At 45.3% G+C, this 20,257-nt stretch overlaps 1 protein-coding gene across 2 annotated transcripts in view; it reads right to left on the bottom strand.

The window, feature by feature from the left end:
- LTBP3 (latent transforming growth factor beta binding protein 3) overlaps positions 1-7,370 on the bottom strand; it is a 161,881-nt gene extending 154,511 nt beyond the window's left edge. Inside the window, exons 1-3 of one of the 2 annotated variants that reach the window (XM_066582582.1) lie at positions 6,425-7,370; positions 1,112-1,399; positions 221-435 (exon numbers count right to left, since the gene is read on the bottom strand). In XM_066582582.1, the coding sequence (XP_066438679.1) occupies positions 221-435; positions 1,112-1,399; positions 6,425-6,668 (747 nt within the window). In that variant the 5' untranslated portion in view covers positions 6,669-7,370. The remainder of the gene's footprint in view (positions 1-220; positions 436-1,111; positions 1,400-6,424) is intronic. The other variant, XM_066582581.1, reaches the window with a different exon arrangement.
- Between the last annotated feature and the right edge of the window lie 12,887 nt (positions 7,371-20,257).

Here is a 20,257-nt window from a genome sequence, read left to right as displayed (position 1 = left end):
AATACACAATACATATACAGAAACAGAGTTATATATTAAAATTATAGGAAATACCTTTTTGCACATGCCTTTTTTATGACAATTATCTTAATAGCAAATTATATTGTAAACACTTGTTGGATTATGACCATTTCTTATATAATTTTCATATTATTTACTGTACTTAAGCCAACTCTAAAGGCAAAATATTCCAACAACTGCTTTTCACATTATTACTTACAGCTTGTTTGGGTAGAGTGTCTTGAAAACATCGTCCTAGAGGTTTGTAGTTGACAGGACGGGAAGGTGCTGCCTTATTCCCTTCAGGATGAAGGAGTAAGTGTTGGCCACCTCCTGCTGTTCCTTCAGCTCCAAGTCCCTCAATGCGATGAACTTGAATAGATGCATTGGGTGGATGATGAACTCGGACATTTAAAAGAGGTGGAAGGACCTGAACTATGATGAGAGATAAAAAACAAACACATCAGAATGAATACAGCTGTAGATATTATTAAAAACAAGAAAGAATGGAGGTAATTGGACAAAGTTAAGTAGAGCAGTAACAATGGGCTGGGCCTCTTAGAAGCAAAAATGTTTTACAAATATCTGTAGATCTTTGTTAGTTCAAGTATTGAATACAAAAATGATATAGACCAATCAACCTGAAAGGGGTTGGCTCGCCACAGACAAAGGATATGCCATGAATGTCTAACCTGTGGAAGAAGTACCACTGTGACTCCTGCCAACAACTTGAATGCAGGTAGGTAAGCGATGTGCCATTTAATTTTCTGTTTTAGTAGAGGGGAATCAGGAACTTTATCGATTAGCTAGAACCTTTAGTGGCTACAAATCTCATTCTAGAGGACCGTATCTCTCACTCTAGAGGACCCAAACGTCCATGTATTACATGAATGGTCCATTATTTTCAATGGTAACTCTGTAACTGTACATTGCCTAGTGGTGGCACTGGCAAGAAGTAAACATTTGTTGCCAGGTCCTTCACAGTTTACAGCTGATTGTTGGGGGATTAAGATATCGCCAAAGGTGGGTTTACATACTTATGTTGTGGATTTAAATTCAATGCAGCATAAGTCGTTTTCAGCACAGTTTATAGGATTTATAGATAAAGTACCTTCTGCAGAGCTGTGTCCTGGCCCCAGTGGCACTGTAAGAGCAGACTGGCTGATTTTCACCCCTTTGCCCTCAGGGTCATCATCTCCTGTAATGACTTGCACAGCATAGACTGCATGCTTCCCTGAAGATGCCTCCATTCCTTCACTTTCACTCCCATCACTTCGCCCCACACCCCCTCCATGAACAGCAGGGAACTGACAAAATCTCCCTGTGAATTCTGGAGGGCACAGACAGTGATTGTTGGAGGAGCACTGGCCGCCATTCATACATGGTAAGGGGCACACCACTGTGAAGAGAAGACATAATATATAAATCTCTATGCAGACAGCACTATAACAAACAGCTTAATGAAGCCTAAATTGCAATTGTAATTTTTTTTCTTCTCCACATTATTCTAATTTAGTGCTTGATTTCACTGATTGCTGGACACCTGACCTGAATTTGTGGTGTTTAAAAACTTGGGATACTAGAGAACCTCTAATCACTTGATAACCTCATGACATTTTTTCACATTGTGTAGTCATAAGGGGCTTTTGCTCTAATTACAATTGTGTCATGGCTTTCATTTTTACAGGATTCACGATACATTCATTATTATCCATTTTCTAATGCATCTTAAAAGTACTCATTGACTTAGGCTATGTACGCATGTGGCAAAAATGCTTCAGCTTCTTCTTTCCAGATTTGTGGGCAAAAAATATATAGCATATTATGATAGCAAAAAAGGGGATGAAATTTTAACAAATCTCATCCACATGCAGTGAAAAATTAACGGCACGTTAATTTACATTCAATGCAGAGTTTCAGTCACAGCAGGTCAATTTTTTCTGTGGATTTTCACCTTGGATTTAACATTTTGCAATGCATACAATAAGGTGAAATCTGTGGAAAATACACATTTACTGTGCAATTTACAGCAAAATTTGCAACAGATTTTTTTTGTACCTGAGGCCTCAGTCAGACGGGCGTTTTTCGCCCAATTTGCGCATGCGCATGCGTCCGGCGATTTTTTAAAACCATTGCTTTGCAATGGTATCGGACACATGAGCGCTTTTTATGCGCTCGTCCGATAAATTATAGAACAGAAATTGCAGATCGCACCTATCTGCGATCTGCGATTCCTGTTCTCTTCTCTATATGCGCTCAATGGGGCCAGCGGCAGCAGCGCCGACCCCATTGAGAACATATAGAAGACAAATCATTCTTCTCTTCCACAGCTGTAACAGCTGTGGCAGAGAAGAACGATGTTTGCCCATTGAATTCAATGGAGCCGGCAATACAGCCGGCTCCATTAAAAAGCAATGGGCTGCCGGCGTGCGGGGATGAATTGTCGGGAAGGGCTTAAATATATAAGCCCTTCCCTGCAATTCATCCAGAAATGTGTTAATATAAAAAAAATATATATACTCACCTTGTCCCGGCAGCCGGAGTTCAGCGCGGCCGGCCTGCAGTGGGTGTGAAGGGGGTGTGAGTCAGACCTGCCCCCTGATTGGCTCAGCGCTGAGCCAATCAGAGGCAGGTCTCACTCACACCCATTCATGAATTCATGAATGGGTGTGAGTGAGACCATTCATGAATTCATGAATGGGTGTGAGTGAGACCTGCCTCTGATTGGCTCAGCGCTGAGCCAATCAGGGGGCAGGTCTGACTCACACCCCCTTCACACCCACTGCAGGCCGGCAGCGCTGAACTCCGGCTGCCGGGACAAGGTAAGTATATATATATTTTTTTATCTTAACACATTTCTGGATGAATTGCAGGGAAGGGCTTATATATTTAAGCCCTTCCCGACAATTCATCCCACACTCGCCCGCAGCGCATTGCTTTCAATGGAGCCGGCTGTATTGCCGGCTCCATTGAATGCAATGCGCTGGACAGCTCCGGCCCGTTTCTAATGAAACGCGGCTAGAAGAAGATTTTCGGGGCGATTTTCGGGCCCCGGTCACGCGATTTGCGGATGCGCATCCATCATGCGATCCGCAAATCGCGTGAAAAAACGCCCGTCTGACTAAGGCCTCACATTGTATTTGTTGCAATTGTTGTATTGTTTTGCATTTATCCATGCCTGAAAGCGCTGCGGAATAAGTTGGCGCTATACAAATAAAGATTATTATTATTATTATATATTTTTCCCCATAACATGTGGACTAGTGAACCAAAACAATTACACAGCGTTTCAGGTTGAACTTCACTAAAAAGTTTGATTCTGCGAGAACCCTAACCTCAGGAAAAAGGAGAAGGAAAAAGAAGAAAGAAAAACGAAGGAAAAGAAGAAACTTTTTCCTTCTTCCTTTTCCTTCATTAACCTTGCCTTACAAACAGCTCAAAACTGTTTAGATGACCTAAGAGTGTTATACTAGACTTTTTATACACCAGTTTTAGGGGTATTGATGAAGTTCTAGTTTGTTCAATTTAATTTGGACTGAACCTAACTTTTTGCCTAAATTCATTAAACTGGCTGTACCAAATTTTTCAAATCTTGGCTCATCAGTAATGTGGACATATCCTTATAACAAGACTATCAGGTTGCCACTTTTATTTTTGGAATGGATACAATAGTTCAGTATATTACACTATTTTCAGTGTCAAGGACGACACCTAATGAAAAAGAAATAGGGAAAGAGTGGGCACAGTCTAAACAAGGATTTTATCTTATTTAATTGAACTGAGAATTTTTATTTGCTTTTACTCTCTAACATAGTTTCTTAAAAGATATATACAGCTTTGCAACCATTTTTGTATTGCTTCAGTACAGCTAACATAAAAAAATGATGGAAGTTTGCAAAGTGTCTTGATTTAAAAATATCCAATTGGTGTTTGTATGCAGCTCCAGTGCAGAGATGTAGGGTTAGGTGTCTCCATAGTTACAGACTACAAACAAACCCTGTGCAGTCTGATCTTGCAGTCATGTTCTCTTCCATCTATCCTTAACTTTATGCTAATTCTTTTGGTGGATAAACAAGAAGAAAAATTGGCGTTTTAATAGAACTCACCCTTCAGACTGATATGAGTATTGTACAGCAACTATGATCATGTCTCAAGATAAAAGAGTGAATTTACTCTATTTTTCTTATAAAATAAGAATATTAAAAAGTTCAGCACACAGATTTTACAGAATTACATAAAGATAGCAATCACTGAAAATACATTTCATCATAAGTCGCAATGAAATATTATTAATTACATGCAATCAAAAATAAGGAGCAAATATCTCAGATTCAAGCAGAACTATTTTTATTAAAAAAATAAATTGCTTGATCTTTTTATGAATAATTGTAACACGAATCAGTGGAGTAAACGACATGAAGGTAATTTAACATCTGAAAATTGATCATAAAATAAAGTGGAAAAATAAAAGTATCAGAATAGGCCTGCCGCATGGCCCTACTATTATGGCAACACCTTGATAAAGGTAAATAGAAACATTATTTTCTTGGTGATTGATATACAGTATGCAAAAGGCCCCATACAAAGAGCCCCTTGAAAAAAAGACACAAGTCTATTAAGTTCAACCTCTTTTAGCTTAATTAAACAATATTTATTGCTAAATGAGCTATAAACTTGAGGGCTCGTTCACACGAGCGCTGTGAGCTCCCAGTATTGCGGTGCACAGAAAGTGCTTCTATAGGAACCAATGGTTTCCTATAGAAGTATTCACATGAAAGAATGTTAGACGTGCTAAATGCGCGCACCTAAGAAAGATAGGACAGCGACTACAAGGTCACATCTAAGATCCATGGTGCATGCAAAGATAGGCCCTGACCTATCTTTGGTGAGTGCTTTCCATTGACTCCTATAGGAGCTGGAAAGCACGCACCACGTACCTCGGATCGTCTGAATGGGCTATTTCAAGTCCCTGGAATTAACCAGTTCACGTGATCTTTAGTGCAGTATAGCCGCGATCTTTGCACGTGGCTATACTGCGCGCCCACAGCACTCGTGTGGAAAAGCCCTGAAAGTCATTTGTGATTAGATATCTAGACCCTTTTTTGAAAGATGTTGCTGTATCTGCTTCTTAGGGTACTACTCTAACTGTAAAGAACTCTTTTCTATGTTGATGTCTGAAGTGCCTTTACTCTAAACCTAAGAAATATATTCTAAGATAGTAATGATAAAATTTGACATGGATGCTGGATTCATTAGGCCACCAGGCACTACTATGATATCTTTAAGGCCCAACTCAAACATGCGTTGTAATAGCCGCTAGTGGTTCCTTTACAATTTGTCATCCTCTGCTGTGGAGGAAGGAAGTCATGACTAATGCACACAGTGGGGCAGATTTACTATTGAAAATCTGCAGCTTCCTGATGCAAATTGCACCAGAAAACTTTCTTACATGCTTTCAATCAAATTTATTACATGTTTTAGATACTTTTTGTCCAAAAATGGGGTATAGCTTCATGGAAAGGAATGTGGCTTTACAGGAAAGGGGGCATGACCCAAATACAACCTTGTGCGTAAGAAATATGCCAACAATTTGACACAAAAGCAAGTGTAAAGCTAAGTCAACTAATAGGTGGCATAAATGTAGACTAGTCTAAAGATGTGCCAGATTTATCATCCAGCATGAGCCACTGTGATAACTCTACCACATTTTAAAACTGTCTAGAATTGTACTGTCTAACTATTGGACAATATAATTAAATTTGCCCCCAGTGTGTCGCTCAGTAATATTAAAATACTGTAGGGTACTTTGTGAATAGTTTGACAATTAAAGTTGTCTGGGACTGTAAAGGTCATTGGGATCTAAACCTTAAAATTCTGCAAAATGAATGCAAGTTAATAAAATTTAAAGTTGCGTTTCCTCGACAAAATTTCCGCAATCACTTACTATCAAAACAATGTGAGAGGAGGCTGGCCTTCTAATCAACACATTTCACACAACAAAGACAACTGGATGTCATTTCAGAAACACATTTCTATTTGGAGCACAGGTATATTTTTGTGTGGATTGTACAAATGTCTATCATTATCATCACCAACATGGAAATTCCTATTTGCTTGTGTCATAGTGCCACCCTGCTGGAGAACTGCCAATTCTAATCAGTGGGCCACAGTAAAACCCATTAGTTCCTTATTATGTTTTATGGCATTCTTTTCTTTGTATCACTACTTCTCACTGTAGAGATAGTCTGTTTGCATGGATGTATGTACAGTATACATTTGATGTATAGGAATTAAAGTAAAATGCGATACCACCTTGTCATTGTCTCTGTGAAGTAAAGTTATCTTAGAGAACTTATTATGGTCAATTGCTATCTGTATGTCAAGCCATTAAAGGTCAGTTTCAATGACTGAAACAAATACTCACCCACTCTAAATCCAGACCCTGTGAGTGTGTCTGTGGAACCTCCATTTTCTGCTATCAGCGTCATGTTGCTCCCAGGTTTGCAGACATCATGACAATAGCCTTTGTGACATGTCCTTTTACATACTACGGGGGCAAATACCACCTTGAAGCGCTCACGCGAACCAGCAGAAGAAAAGTAACAGAAAAATGTGCCCAACCAGAGAATCAGGATAGAAAGTGTAGGATAGGAACGTGCTGGAGCCATGCTCAAATTACAGAAACCTTTCACTGTGAGTTGTCCGATTGTCTCTGTGTATTTAGTCTTGTTAAGTAGAAATTTCACTGTCGTTGGTTGTCATTGCCTGTTACCTCTCACGATTACTTCTTCCTGCATCAGACAGTTTTCGCAACAAAGAATTTACTGTGTTTGTTGCAATCACTTGGTGTAAGTGTTCTAGTAGAGCTGGACTACAGGAGAACTCTATGTGTACTTGTGCATAGTGTAAGTGCGGGCTCCTCTACTGAGTCACCTAATTAGCTGCGTATACTTTCTGCACAGATGCTCTAACTCGTTTTACCTACATATCTGTCTCTGCTGTTAGTATACTGTCCCACAGAATAATGTATTCAGTTAGATTATAGCTGCTTCTAAGACCCAGTATAGATTTCTATGCTTAGAATGTTATTACCTACCAGTAAATTAAATTTGTTAAAGACAGATAAAATAAAAGAAAGTGAGACAGGAATGTGAGAAATGACGATGACGGATGAAGAGATATAAAAAAGTCGTGGACTAGTAAGAGAAAAGAAACAAAGAGAAAGTTTTCACAGACAGATGCAGACATACACATAGACAGTGACAGTGACTGAAGCCGGAGACTCTGTTAGAAAGGTTTTCCGGATGAGAGTAATGTCTTGAGAGCAGCCAGGGAAGAAATAGAGAGTGAGAAAACAGGAAGACGGAGGAGGGGGAAAAAGGGAGTAAGAGAGGCAGGCAGGGGAGGAGGGACAGGCACTGAAGGTGGGAGTAGTCTGGAAAAGAGGGAAAACAAAAAAAGTTACATAGAGCAAAATGCTTAAAGTAACATTGCTAAGACACAAAGAGAATTTCCTAAGTGTGAGCACAGTGACACAATCATAGAGCAAGTGTGACTATGGGAAATAACAATAAGTACGGAGACAAATAAAAAGATTAGACAGCTAGAACAGGCACTTCTGAGACATCAGAGATAGAGAATGAAAAATGCACCAAACTTCTGTCTCCTACAGATGGTGCAGCAGATTTTACTGGGTACAAAATACATGCTGCGAACTTCAAGAAATCTTTTACATGCAAAACATCCTTATTAATTACATTGTAATACTGTTAACAAGCAAAGAAATTGCTTTGCAAATATATTCTTTCTAACATTCTTAAATATATTTTTAATATTGAACAGGTTTTGGTCTTATTTTCCTGCATATATTTATGTATTGATCACCACGGCTTACATAGACTATATAGTATATGTATGTTAGTCCTGAACAGATAGATGCCAGTCAATAGTAACTGATGTATGACGATCACAGTGATCACACATTGGTGACTGACCAATCGAATTATGGGCCTAATTTATTAATATAGTCTAACTAAAACAACAGCCCACTTTGTCCATAACAACCAATCACAATGCAGCTTTTATTTCATAAGCTGCTCTGGAAAAAAATGAAAGCTGCACTGCTCTTGGTTGCTATGGCAATGTGAGCTTTTTTTCCTGTTAGATAAATTTGATGAATTGGTCTGATTGCCAATATGAGCTGATTTACCCAGCAGCGCCATTTGTGCTTGTGAGGTGATCAGAGAGGGAGCGTGTCGCTGTGGGAGAGCCAATCAGAAGCCTTTTAGATAAATTTAGAAAAGCATGTTACCTTGTTGCAACAGCAAGCAATACTACCAGGGAGAGGACAAGCTCTCTTCGTGAACAAGGCAGGAGGTCACTGGCTCTTTTAGCACCACTTCTGACTCCATCTAGCACATATTTCAAGGTTCCTGATCGTCTTATGGTAGCACAAGCACAAATGGGTTAAGTCCCCTAGGTACAGCCAAATAGAGTCAAGCTTCTTTCCCACGAGGACATATCGGCCGCCGTTTTCATGGTTGGCCGATATATGCTACCATCTGTGGCATTAAAGCTCCTGAACGGGGGCACAAATCTAATGTTTGTGCCCCATTCACACAGAATGGGCACATATTCTTCGAGGCTACTGTGCCATCACCCCTTTCCCCTACCTCCCCCTCGCAGGCTCATCTCTGCTCTCCTCCCCTCTAGGTTAGCCTCTGCCCCCTCCCCGCCCCTTGTCTGCAGCCAGCAATGGGAGGAGGCGGGATGGTGTGGCACTTAGCTCCGCCCTCATGCCACCCCCTCCCATCGCAAAGAGCGAGTGTGGAGGAGAGCAGAGGGAGGGAGTTTAGCACCCATGCTGCTAAACTCCCTCCCACCTCCAGCCGCCTCATGGGCTCCCATAGGAGTCCATGCAGTGGCCAATGTATTCTGGACCAAAAGATAGTTCCAGGACTATCTTTTAGGCCTGATGTAAAAATGCCCGGCACTATATTGGCTGGCTGGGCACTTTTACGTTACGAGAATATGGCCATGTGATCTGATACATTAGAATCCAAGGCATCAGATCACAGTGTATATCAGCGGCCGTGAAAATGGCTGGCTGATACACGCTCGTGGGAAAGAAGTCTCAGGTTAATAAGCAGTAATTAACTTAATCAATTAGCTTACCCTGTAAAGCAAGACAGAGTTACTGTATTTTTTTGTTCTCTCCTAGGAGGATCAGGAGTCGGGTTACTTCCCTGTTAGAAGTATTTTGTCTCTACTTTCCAAGCCACATACAGGGTGATTCATGTCCCTTTAGCCTAACGGATTTCATCTCTGCTTTCCAGGCCAAGTACAGGGTATGAGCTAAGTCTCTCAGCCTGGAGGTATACCTTGTAGGTGACTATCCCCTTTCTGCCTAGCACAACACCTCAAGCTTGCTACTGCCGCCTTATTCCCTCCTTCTACAAATAAATTTCCAGGATGCTAACATAGGAAGGAACCTGCTAGGGTGTCTGGAGGAGCTCTGCAGCGTTCTGACAGTGGTACGTCATTTGGAGTGACATGGGAGAGCACATCACCGATAAAGTGCATGCCTACTGCCAGATACAATGCAGTACATCTGACGTGTCACCAGACGTTGATGTTGGTGCATCACCAGTAGCCAAGTGGAGCACGATGAGTCACTGGAAGTGGGGACATCAAATTGTAAGTGAGTAATACAGGCTGAGAGATATTTCCTCTATGATCCTCTTTTGTAACCCTCCATTTCACCCAGTTCTCTGTTTGGTCCCAGCTCCAGAAAAGAAGGGAAATTTCTTAAGATTAAAAAGAGGATGCCTCTTAAGTCTTTTTAAGGCCAAAAGGAAAGGATCTCCAAGATTCAGAACCAGTAACAAACATCCTGACAGAAAAAGAGAATTAATTGTCAGAAGAAACAAAACAACCCTCTTCAAAAAGGCGGAACATAATCAGAAAACTTCATAAGATTGATGCCTGGCCTATAGAACCATGGCAAGTGGCAAGGAGTCTACTCCAAAATAGTCCAAATCCCAAAGTGAGGAGACAAGTGAAGGTTGATCATAGACCTCACCTTCCTCAATCAATTCATTCACAAAAAGAAATTCAAAATGGAGACCATGCACTCAGTCATCACACTGCTAGAGGAAGAGAACTTCCTTGACATCATATACCTCACAGATGCTTACCTTCATGTGCCAATTTTGCCCAGCAACGAGAGGTTTTTTGAGAATTAAAGTTAATATGGACACTGGATTCCACCATTTTAAGTTCACATGTTGCCATTCATCATATCAGTTCTGGGAGCATTTATGGTAGTACTATCCTCATCTCTCAAAATTAAGGGTGTCTGCGTCATACTGAAATGTCTTCAGGCACTGGATAGATTAGGAGCTATGGGTGTAGTTACCGTGCAGGTCCAGAGAGTATTCAGGGGGAAGCCAGAGGTCAGTATCAGGTGGTCTCATAGTCGCAGGAGGTGGGTATCATTGTCGGGAGGAAAGCCAGAGGTTGGTATCAGGTGGTCTCAGATTGCAGTATAGTGGAGGAGGCGGGTATCATTGTTGGGAGGAAAACCAGAGGGTGGTATCAGGTAGTCTCAAGTTCACAGTACAATGGAGGGGAAGAGGAGCTTCATCACAGTCTGAAGCACAATAATCTAGCAAGCAACTGGGGGAAGGGCCAGGCTTTTATAAAAGTCCCAATTAGAAACATGGCAGGGCCAGGACAGGGAGGCAGGAACAAGGCTAACAGGAACATAGATTTGGCAGGGAAGCTTGTCTAAGCTGAATAGCTCACTGGGGAGAGCCACCGTCCGGAGCACAGGAGGTCTCAGGTCACTAGTCCTAGTTAGTGAAGGCCTCTTTAAGTCATTAATTTCACCAGGATCTTCAGGTAACAATTCAACTCATGCAGGACCATACATTCTTAACAAATCTTGTTTCATTCTCTCTGAACAATTGAAGTACCTAAGCATCATTGTAGATTCCCAACGTCTCCTAGTGGAAACTGTTTCCAGAGAAAATTGAGACAATACTTCAATCAGTGAAGACCCTTATATCTCACCACAGGTCTGTGGTCTAATTTCTTATAAGAATATTGGGCTTTCTGACATAGTCTCCATTGCATGGGCAAAGACTCCTTACTACTGATGCTTCCTCCTGGGGCTGTCTTTGGGTCCAAAAGATGTTAAAGAAAAACAAGGCCATATCCTCTAACATGAAACAATTGCGAGTGGTCAGACTAGCTTTGTCCCACTTTCAGCCTTACCTTCACAATCATCATGTCTTGGTAAGATAACTTACCCTATGTTTTTTCTATCAGAAAGCAGGGAGACATCAAAAGCCAGAGGATAGCCAGTGAATGCAGAGAAAATATGTATAACAGATGTTTTTCAAAGTAACGATCGGCGCCACCATATAGTAATTAATGAGAATAACTCACCTGGTGCACAGCGGGGTTCCCGTAGACCGTTAAATCCTTGGGGAACAACCCGCCAGCACCTGTGATCCGAGTATGCCTGTAGTAATATACGAAGAGACTTCAGATATCCTTCGATAGGGAAGGAGAGCCGCCGGAATGAAAGCAATCCCAAAGAGAGAAAACTCCCCTCAATGGGTTAAAACAAGCAAGTCTTCAAATAGAAAAAACTCTTTCCGCGCTCCTGCTGGAGCTCCTCTTCGGAAAAAATAAACTGTCGTAGCAGACAGTATTTATATAAATTAATCATAAATTTATTTCCGAATAAAAGATTGCATGCAAGTGGAAATCTTGCAGCGATAGTTATACAACGCGTTTCGGCGTTCTAAAGACGCCTTTCTCAAGTATACTGAGAGATTAAAAAGGTAAGACATGCTATTTAAATGTTGCATTTTAATGTCTCTGTATACTTGAGAAAGGCGTCTTTAGAACGCCGAAACGCGTTGTATAACTATCGCTGCAAGATTTCCACTTGCATGCAATCTTTTATTCGGAAATAAATTTATGATTAATTTATATAAATACTGTCTGCTACGACAGTTTATTTTTTCCGAAGAGGAGCTCCAGCAGGAGCGCGGAAAGAGTTTTTTCTATTTGAAGACTTGCCTATAACAGATGTTTGCCATTCATATCAGGAAAGTCCAAAATATCAAAGGGGGCTATCTCAGCAACCAGGGTCTGAAGAAGGGAGCTACAATTCAAAAGTGTTTACCCAGATAGTGAAGATGGGGAGGCCAGTGCTTGATGCCATGTTGAAAAAGGAAAACACTAAAGTCAAACTTCTACTCCTAGTACCGCTGTCAGCTAGCTCAGACACTAGACAGTCTCTCTGTTAGCTGGAGAGGAAAACTAGTATATGTATATCCTCCTCTCCCTCTCATATCCAAAGTATTGAGGAACAAGACAAAGTGATTGACACTTTCAAATCCTGGCCCCATTGGATATGTTTTTCTCTGGCATGGGTGATATAAAGGGCAACTATTGGAGTTTTCCACCCACATTATATCTCTTTTCCCAGAGAGGGATTCTGTTTCCACATCTTCACGCACTACATCTCACAGCCTGGAACCTGCAAGCTAACTAATCACTACGATGCCGACTGCCTGCAGACCTTCTACCATCATGGTATAATATAATAGTCTGCTGTCTCTTTAGAACACCGTGTGCTCAGAATACCTTCTCACTGGACTGTTTGATCGCTATCCTGCAAGTATTACAAAGTGGCTTTAAAAAAAAATCCTTGAAGTTGAATCCACTCAAGGTACAATTTACAGCCACCAATGTGCAGTTACAGGTTAAAGGGGTTGTCCCGCAGAAGCAAGTGCAGTTATGCACTTCTGTATGGCCATATTAATGCACTTTGTAATATACATCGTGCATTAAATATTGGCCATACAGAAGTTATATACTTACCCCCTCCCGGTGCTGGCGTCCCCGTCTCCATGGCGATAATTATTCACTTAACTTAGCGGCCGTTCAGTACTGAATGGCTGCTATTTACACTCATCGCTCATCATTCAGGATTTTAAGCTGCATAAAATTCTGAACAATGATCGTTCAGTGTTAATAGCAGCTGTTCAGTTCCGTAACGGCCGCTATGTTAAGTTAATGGAGAGGGGAGGGGGAGCGCGAGGAGAGAAATCTTCTGCAGCCACCCTGCTGTGAAGCAACGATACTACCTCCTGTGTAAAAGCAAGTGAGCGGGTGCTTGCGGGGACGTTGCGATCGTTTGTCCGACAGTCATCCCGTCTAAATGGGCCTTAAAGGGGTTGTCCCGCGAAAGCAAGTGGGGTTATACACTTCTGTATGGCCATATTAATGCACTTTGTAATATACATTGTGCATTAAATATGAGCCATACAGAAGTTATATACTCACCTTCCCTGCGCTGGCGTCCCTGTCTCCATGGTGCCGTCTAATTTCAGCGTCTAATCGCCCGATTAGACGCACTTGCGCAGAAGGGTCTTCTCCCTTCTGGTCGGTCCGGGCACGAGCAGCGTTCTGGCTCCGGCCCCTTCTACGCGTCATCGCGTAGCTCCGCCCCATCATGTGTGCCGATTCCAGACAATCAGGAGGCTGGAATCGGCAATGGACCGCACAGAGCCCACGGTGCACCATGGGAGAAGACCCACGGTGCATCGTGGGTGAAGATCCCGGCGGCCATCTTGGAGGAAAAGAAGGAAGAAGTTGCAGACAGGGGATTCGGGTAAGTAAATTTTTTTTTTAATTTCAACACATCCCTTGGGTTTGTCCTGCGCTGAACGGGGGGTCTATGCAAAAAAAAACAAAAACGTTTCGGCGCGGGACAACACCTTTAAGTCCTTTACCTTGCCTTATAGAATAGACTAATTGATGAATTAGCTTATTAACCTGTCTCTGTTTGGTTGTACCTAGGGGACTTAACCCATATGTGCTTCTGCTGCTTATGCACTCCAGGAAACAGAAATTTTGGGTAAGCAACTTTATACTTTTTTTCCCCAGATATTTTCTCTTCAATAGCACCCTAGGTGTCTCTATAATCTGCCTCATCCTGCCCCTGAATAATACTTCCCAGGTACCCAGGAAACTACAGGCTGGTAAGCCCTACTTATTATACTTATTAATGACTTAGTAGAAGAATTGCACAATAAAATATCAATATTTGCAGGTGCTACAAAAGTATGCAAAGTAATTAACACAAGAGAGCACAGTATACAGTGACAAATGGATCTGGATAAATTGGGGGCTTGGGCATAAAAGTGGCAAATGAGGTTTACCACTGACAAATATAAGGTTATGCACATGGACAGGGGAATACACGTCATTATTACACACTGAATGGGAAAACACTGAGCAAAACTGACATGGAAAGGGACTTGGGGATTTAAGTTAACTGTAAGCTAAACTGGAGAAACTATGGAACTCTCTGGAGACTATGGAACTCTCTGCTTGAGAATGTGGTTATGGTGAATTTGATAAAAGAGTTCAAGAGGGGCCTAGATGCCTTTCTTCAGCATTACAATATTACATGTAATATTTACTGATTACTTTAGAAGAGTCGATAATCCAGGGATTATTCTGATTGCCAGATTGGAGTTGGGAAGAATAAATTATTCAGTAGATATAACATTATGCTTAGTTTTATCTCTTAAGCAGTTTAACCCCTTGGATGTATGCGCTGTATATATACAGCATTGCTACCAAGGCAGTTGTGCAATCCGTCATATATGTATGACGGGATGATTGCACAAGCTCAGCAGAGATAACTCCAATTCCTCTTGTTTAGCCCTTTATATACCAATCAATTCTTATGGTTTGCAGTACATATGAGGAGATGGGTAGCATTGTCAGGATGAGAGCCAGAGGTCATCAGCAGGTAGTCAAGGTTTGCAGTACAAAGGAAGAGTGTAGCATTGTCGGAAGGAGAGACAGAGGTCATCAGCAGGTAGCCACGGTTTGCAGTAAAAAGGAGGAGGCAGGTAACGCTGTCGGGAAGAGAGCCAGAGGTTGTCAGCAGGTAGCCACGGTTTGCAGTAAAAAGGAGGAGGCAGGTAACGCTGTCGGGAAGAGAGCCAGAGGTTGTCAGCAGGTAGTCACAGTTTGCAGTACAAAGGAGGCTGGTAGCATTGTCGGGAGGAGAGCCAGAGGTCGTTAACACGTAATTGTAGTTTGTAGGAGAGGAGCAGGTTTAGTAGATGACGCTTAATAAAGGCAGTGTAGCAATCTCACAAGGAGCTAGAGGGAAGGGCCAGGCTTTTATAGGAAGTCCAAAGGCTTGGATGGCTCAACAGGGAGAGCGGCTGGTCTGGGAACAGGAGGTCCTGGGTTTGAGTCCTGATTGTAGCCCCTCTTTCTATGATGACATCCTGGGTGTCAGGGATCTGGGGTCCAGGTACGGGATTCCCTGAAAACAACCCACTACCCCTGTCCCTACCTACTTGCCCCCCTGGGCTAAGCCCCAGGGCGACAACTGGGTGATGGTCCCTACACTCACTAGGGAAGGGGGCACCGGGACCAATACAGACAAACATTGGAAACAAACAAACACAGAGGAGAGTCAGACAGTCCGAGTCGGCAACTGGAGGGTACAAGGTACAAAGGGGTCAGGCAAAGCAAAGTCGGGTCCGAAGTCCATGGGTCAAAAGCCGGAAGCACAATCCAAATATGCGGGTGTAGCCTAGAGACGAACATACACTGGCAATGCTGGGAGGAAACGGGCATGTTTAAATGCTGTCAGAACTCCCGCCCCAGCAGCTAATTAGGGCGGGGCCCTGCCAGCACCCAGACATAAGACAACGAGTGCGGAGATCCAGACATCCAGCAGCAAGTGCAGATCATGCTAGTCAGGATGTCATGGCAACGGGGACGGTATCAGCCACATCCCCAGCAACTCGATTACCCAGATGCCACCCCCCGAAGCACAGGAGCATGCGCCCGGAGCCAGTGTCCGGGACCCCGATGGCCAGGGAAGGTCACCAAGACCGGAGCTCCCCTGTGCCGCACCCTATCAGCTCGGGTGATGGGACTGGTGGTGCAGACGCGGAGACCCCGAGAGCCGCCGGTCCTAACAGTACCCCCCTTCTAAGGGGGGGGACACTGGACCCCCGTGACCTGGAGTGGGCTTAAGAGGAAAGGCCCTGTGGAATAATCGGACCAGACGTGGGGCAGGAACATCCCTGGCAGGAACCCACGTCCATTCCTCAGGGCCAATCCCTCCTCAAAGATACTGTATTGAGCCCCGAACCCTCTCCTCCTCAAATTCTAATTCTCCTTGCACCAGCGTAGGTGGGCAATAGAGATGAGCGAACGTACTTGTCCGAGCTTGATACTCGTTCGAGTATTAGCGTGTTCGAGATGCTCGTTACTCGAGACGAGTACCACGCGATGTTCGAGTTACTTTCACTTTCATCTCTGAGACGTTAGCGTGCTTTTCTGGCCAATAGAAAGACAGGGAAGGCATTACAACTTCCCCCTGCGACGTTCAAGCCCTATACCACCCCCCTGCAGTGAGTGGCTGGGGAGATCAGGTGTCACCCGAGTATAAAAATCGGCCCCTCCCGCGGCTCGTCATAGATGCATTCTGACAGAGATCAGGGAAAGTGCTGCTGGTGCCGGAGCTGCTATAGGGAGAGCGTTAGGAGTTATTTTAGGCTTCAAGAACCCCAAGGTCCTTCTTAGGGCCACATCTAACCGTGTGCAGTAGTGTGGAGGCTGCTTTTTGCAGTGTTGCACTTTTTTTTTTTTTTTTGTATATCGGCCGTGCAGACCATTGCGTCCTGCAGTAATTTTACATTGTCCAGGGCCAGTAGTGGTGAGGCAGGGACAGAAGACATATTTAGTGTATATAGGCAGTGGGCCTTTCCAAAAACATTTGGGAAAAAAATCTATTTGGGCTGCCTGTGACCGTCCTCAGTGTACTGGGTCTCTGCTGGGGGTAGTTGTCCTAATTCATACGCAGCCAGCTAAGTGTTACAGCAGGCTTGCGCAAAATTCTTTCCTGCCTCTGTTGTGCGTTCCGTAAGCGAAGTCAGCCTCCAACCACAGGCCAATAAGCGGCACATTTAATTACAGCGTTCTGTTTCTGCACTACTGGTAATACATCATGCTGAGGGGTATGGGTAGGCCTAGAGGACGTGGACGCGGCCGAGGATGGGGAGGCCCAAGTCAGGGTGTGGGCACAGGCCGAGCTCCTGATCCAGGTGTATCGCAGCCGACTGCTGCGGGATTAGGAGAGAGGCACGTTTCTGGCGTCCCCACATTCATCTCACAATTAATGGGTCCACGCGGTAGACCTTTATTAGAAAATGAGCAGTGTGAGCAGGTCCTGTCGTGGATGGCAGAAAGTGCATCCAGCAATCTATCGACCACCCAGAGTTCTGCGCCGTCCACTGCTGCAACTCTGAATCCTCTGGCTGCTGCTCCTCCTTCCTCCCAGCCTCCTCACTCCATTACAATGACACATTCTGAGGAGCAGGCAGACTCCCAGGAACTGTTCCCGGGCCCCTGCCCAGAATGGCCAGCAATGGTTCCTCTCCCACCGGAGGAGTTTGTCGTGACCCATGCCCAACCTTTGGAAAGTTCGCGGGGTTCGCGGGATGAGGCTGGGGACTTCTGGCAACTGTCTCAAGAGCTTTCAGTGGGTGAGGAGGACGATGAGACACAGTTGTCTATAACTCAGGTAGTAGTAATTGGAGTAAGTCCGAGGGAGGAGCGCACAGAGAATTCGGAGGAAGAGCAGCAGGACGATGAGGTGACTGACCCCACCTGGTTTGCTACGCCTACTGAGGACAGGTCTTCAGAGGGGGAGGCAAGTGTAGCAGCAGGGCAGGTTGGAAGAGGCAGTGCGGTGGCCAGAGGTAGAGGCAGGGCCAGACCGAATAATCCACCAACTGTTTCCCAAAGCGGCCCCTCGCGCCATGCCACCCTGCAGAGGCCGAGGTGGTCAAAGGTCTGGCAGTTTTTCACTGAGAGTGCAGACAACTGACGAACAGTGGTGTGCAACCTTTGTCGCGCCAAGATCAGCAGGGGAGCCACCACCACCAGCCTCACCACCACCAGCATGCACAGACATATGATGGCCAAGCACCCCACAAGGTGGGACGAAGGCCGTTCACCGCCTCCGGTTTGCACCGCTGCCTCTCCCCCTGTGCCCCAACCTGCCACTGAGATCCAACCCCCCTCTCAGGACACAGGCACTACCGTCTCCTGGCCTGCACCCACACCCTCACCTCCGCTGTGCTCGGCCCCATCCAGCAATGTCTCTCAGCGCACCGTCCAGCCGTCGCTAGCCCAAGTGTTGGAGCGCAAGCGCAAGTACGCCGCCACGCACCCGCACGCTCAAGCGTTAAACGTGCACATAGCCAAATTTATCAGCCTGGAGATGCTGCCGTATAGGGTTGTGGAAATGGAGGCTTTCAAAGGTATGATGGCGGCGGCGGCCCCGCGCTACTCAGTTCCCAGTCGCCACTACTTTTCCCGATGTGCCATCCCAGCCCTGCACGACCACGTCTCCCGCAACATTGTACGCGCCCTCACCAATGCGGTTACTGCCAAGGTCCACTTAACAACGGACACGTGAACAAGCACAGGCGGGCAGGGCCACTATATCTCCCTGACGGCACATTGGGTGAATTTAGTGGAGGCTGGGACAGAGTCAGAGCCTGGGACCGCTCACGTCCTACCCACCCCCAGAAATGCGGGCCCCAGCTCGGTGGTGGTATCTGCGGCGGTGTATGCTTCCTCCACTAAACCACCCTCCTCCTCCTCCTCCTACGCAACCTCTGTCTCGCAATCAAGATGTGTCAGCAGCAGCACGTCGCCAGCAGTCGGTGTCGCGCGGCGTGGCAGCACAGCGGTGGGCAAGCGTCAGCAGGCCGTGCTGAAACTACTCAGCTTAGGAGAGAAGAGGCACATGACCCACGAACTGCTGCAGGATCTGACAGAGCAGACCGACCACTGGCTTGTGCCGCTGAGCCTCCAACCGGGCATGGTCGTGTGTGACAACGGCCGTAACCTGGTGGCGACTCTGCAGCTCGGCAGCCTCACGCACGTGCCATGCCTGGCCCACGTCTTTAATTTGGTGGTTCTGCATGTAACTGCATGTGTCCACTTCTAAAGAACCCCAGTGTGACTGGGGCATGCAGTGTGGGCCGAAGCCCACCTGCATTTAATCGGACGTTACCTCAGCTGTGATGGGCACTGCAATGGGATACATTTATGTACAGCCGGTGGGTTCCAGGGAGCCACCCATGCTGTGGGTGCACACGGAATTCCCATTGCGGAGTTGTACCTGCCTGTGACTATTTATAAAAAAATGCTGTCTGACTGGGGCATGCAGACACCTTGACAGAATGAATAGTGTGTGGAACATTGGTTCCCCATTGCTATGCCCACGTGTGCAGCTCCTGATGGCGGTGGCACAGGATTCTATTTCTCATTGCTTCTGTACAGCATTGTGGGCTATCGCCCCGCCCCTTTTAAAGAGGGTCGCTGCCTAGCCGTGCCAACCCTCTGCAGTGTGTGCCTGCGGTTCCTCCTCATGGCAGACGCACTTATAAATAGACATGAGGGTGGTGTGGCATGAGTGCAGCTGAAGGCTGCGCAGGGACACTTTGGTGTGAGCTGTGGACACTGGGTCGTGCGGGGGGGGGGGGGGGGGTTGGGCAGCATGTAACCCAGGAGAAGTGGCAGCGGAGTGTCATGCAGGCAGTGATTGTGCTTTGTTGGAGGTAGTGTGGTGCTTAGCTAAGGTATGTATTGCTAATGAGGGATTTTCTGAAGTAAAAGTTGTTGGGCGGGAGCCACTCTTGCCACTATTGTGGCTTAAAGGAGATGTCCCGCGGCAGCAAGTGGGTCTATACACTTCTGTATGGCCATAATAATGCACTTTGTAATGTACATTGTGCATTAATTATGAGCCATACAGAAGTTATAAAAAGTTTTATACTTACCTGCTCCGTTGCTAGCGTCCTCGTCTCCATGGTGCCGACTAATTTTCGCCCTCCGATGGCCAAATTAGCCACGCTTGCGCAGTCCGGGTCTTCTCCTCTTCTCTATGGGGCTCCGTGTAGCTCCGTGTAGCTCCGCCCCGTCACGTGCCGATTCCAGCCAATCAGGAGGCTGGAATCGGCAATGGACCGCACAGAAGCCCTGCGGTCCATGAAGATAGAGGATCCCGGCGGCCATCTTCAGCAGGTGAGTATGAAGACGCCGGACCGCCGGGATTCAGGTAAGCGCTGTGCGGGTGGTTTTTTTAACCCAGGAGAAGTGGCAGCGGAGTGTCATGCAGGCA

Source organism: Eleutherodactylus coqui, chromosome 11 (assembly GCF_035609145.1).
Source record: "Eleutherodactylus coqui strain aEleCoq1 chromosome 11, aEleCoq1.hap1, whole genome shotgun sequence".
Classification (NCBI taxonomy): domain Eukaryota; kingdom Metazoa; phylum Chordata; class Amphibia; order Anura; family Eleutherodactylidae; genus Eleutherodactylus; species Eleutherodactylus coqui.
This window is presented reverse-complemented; position numbering and strand designations above follow the sequence as displayed.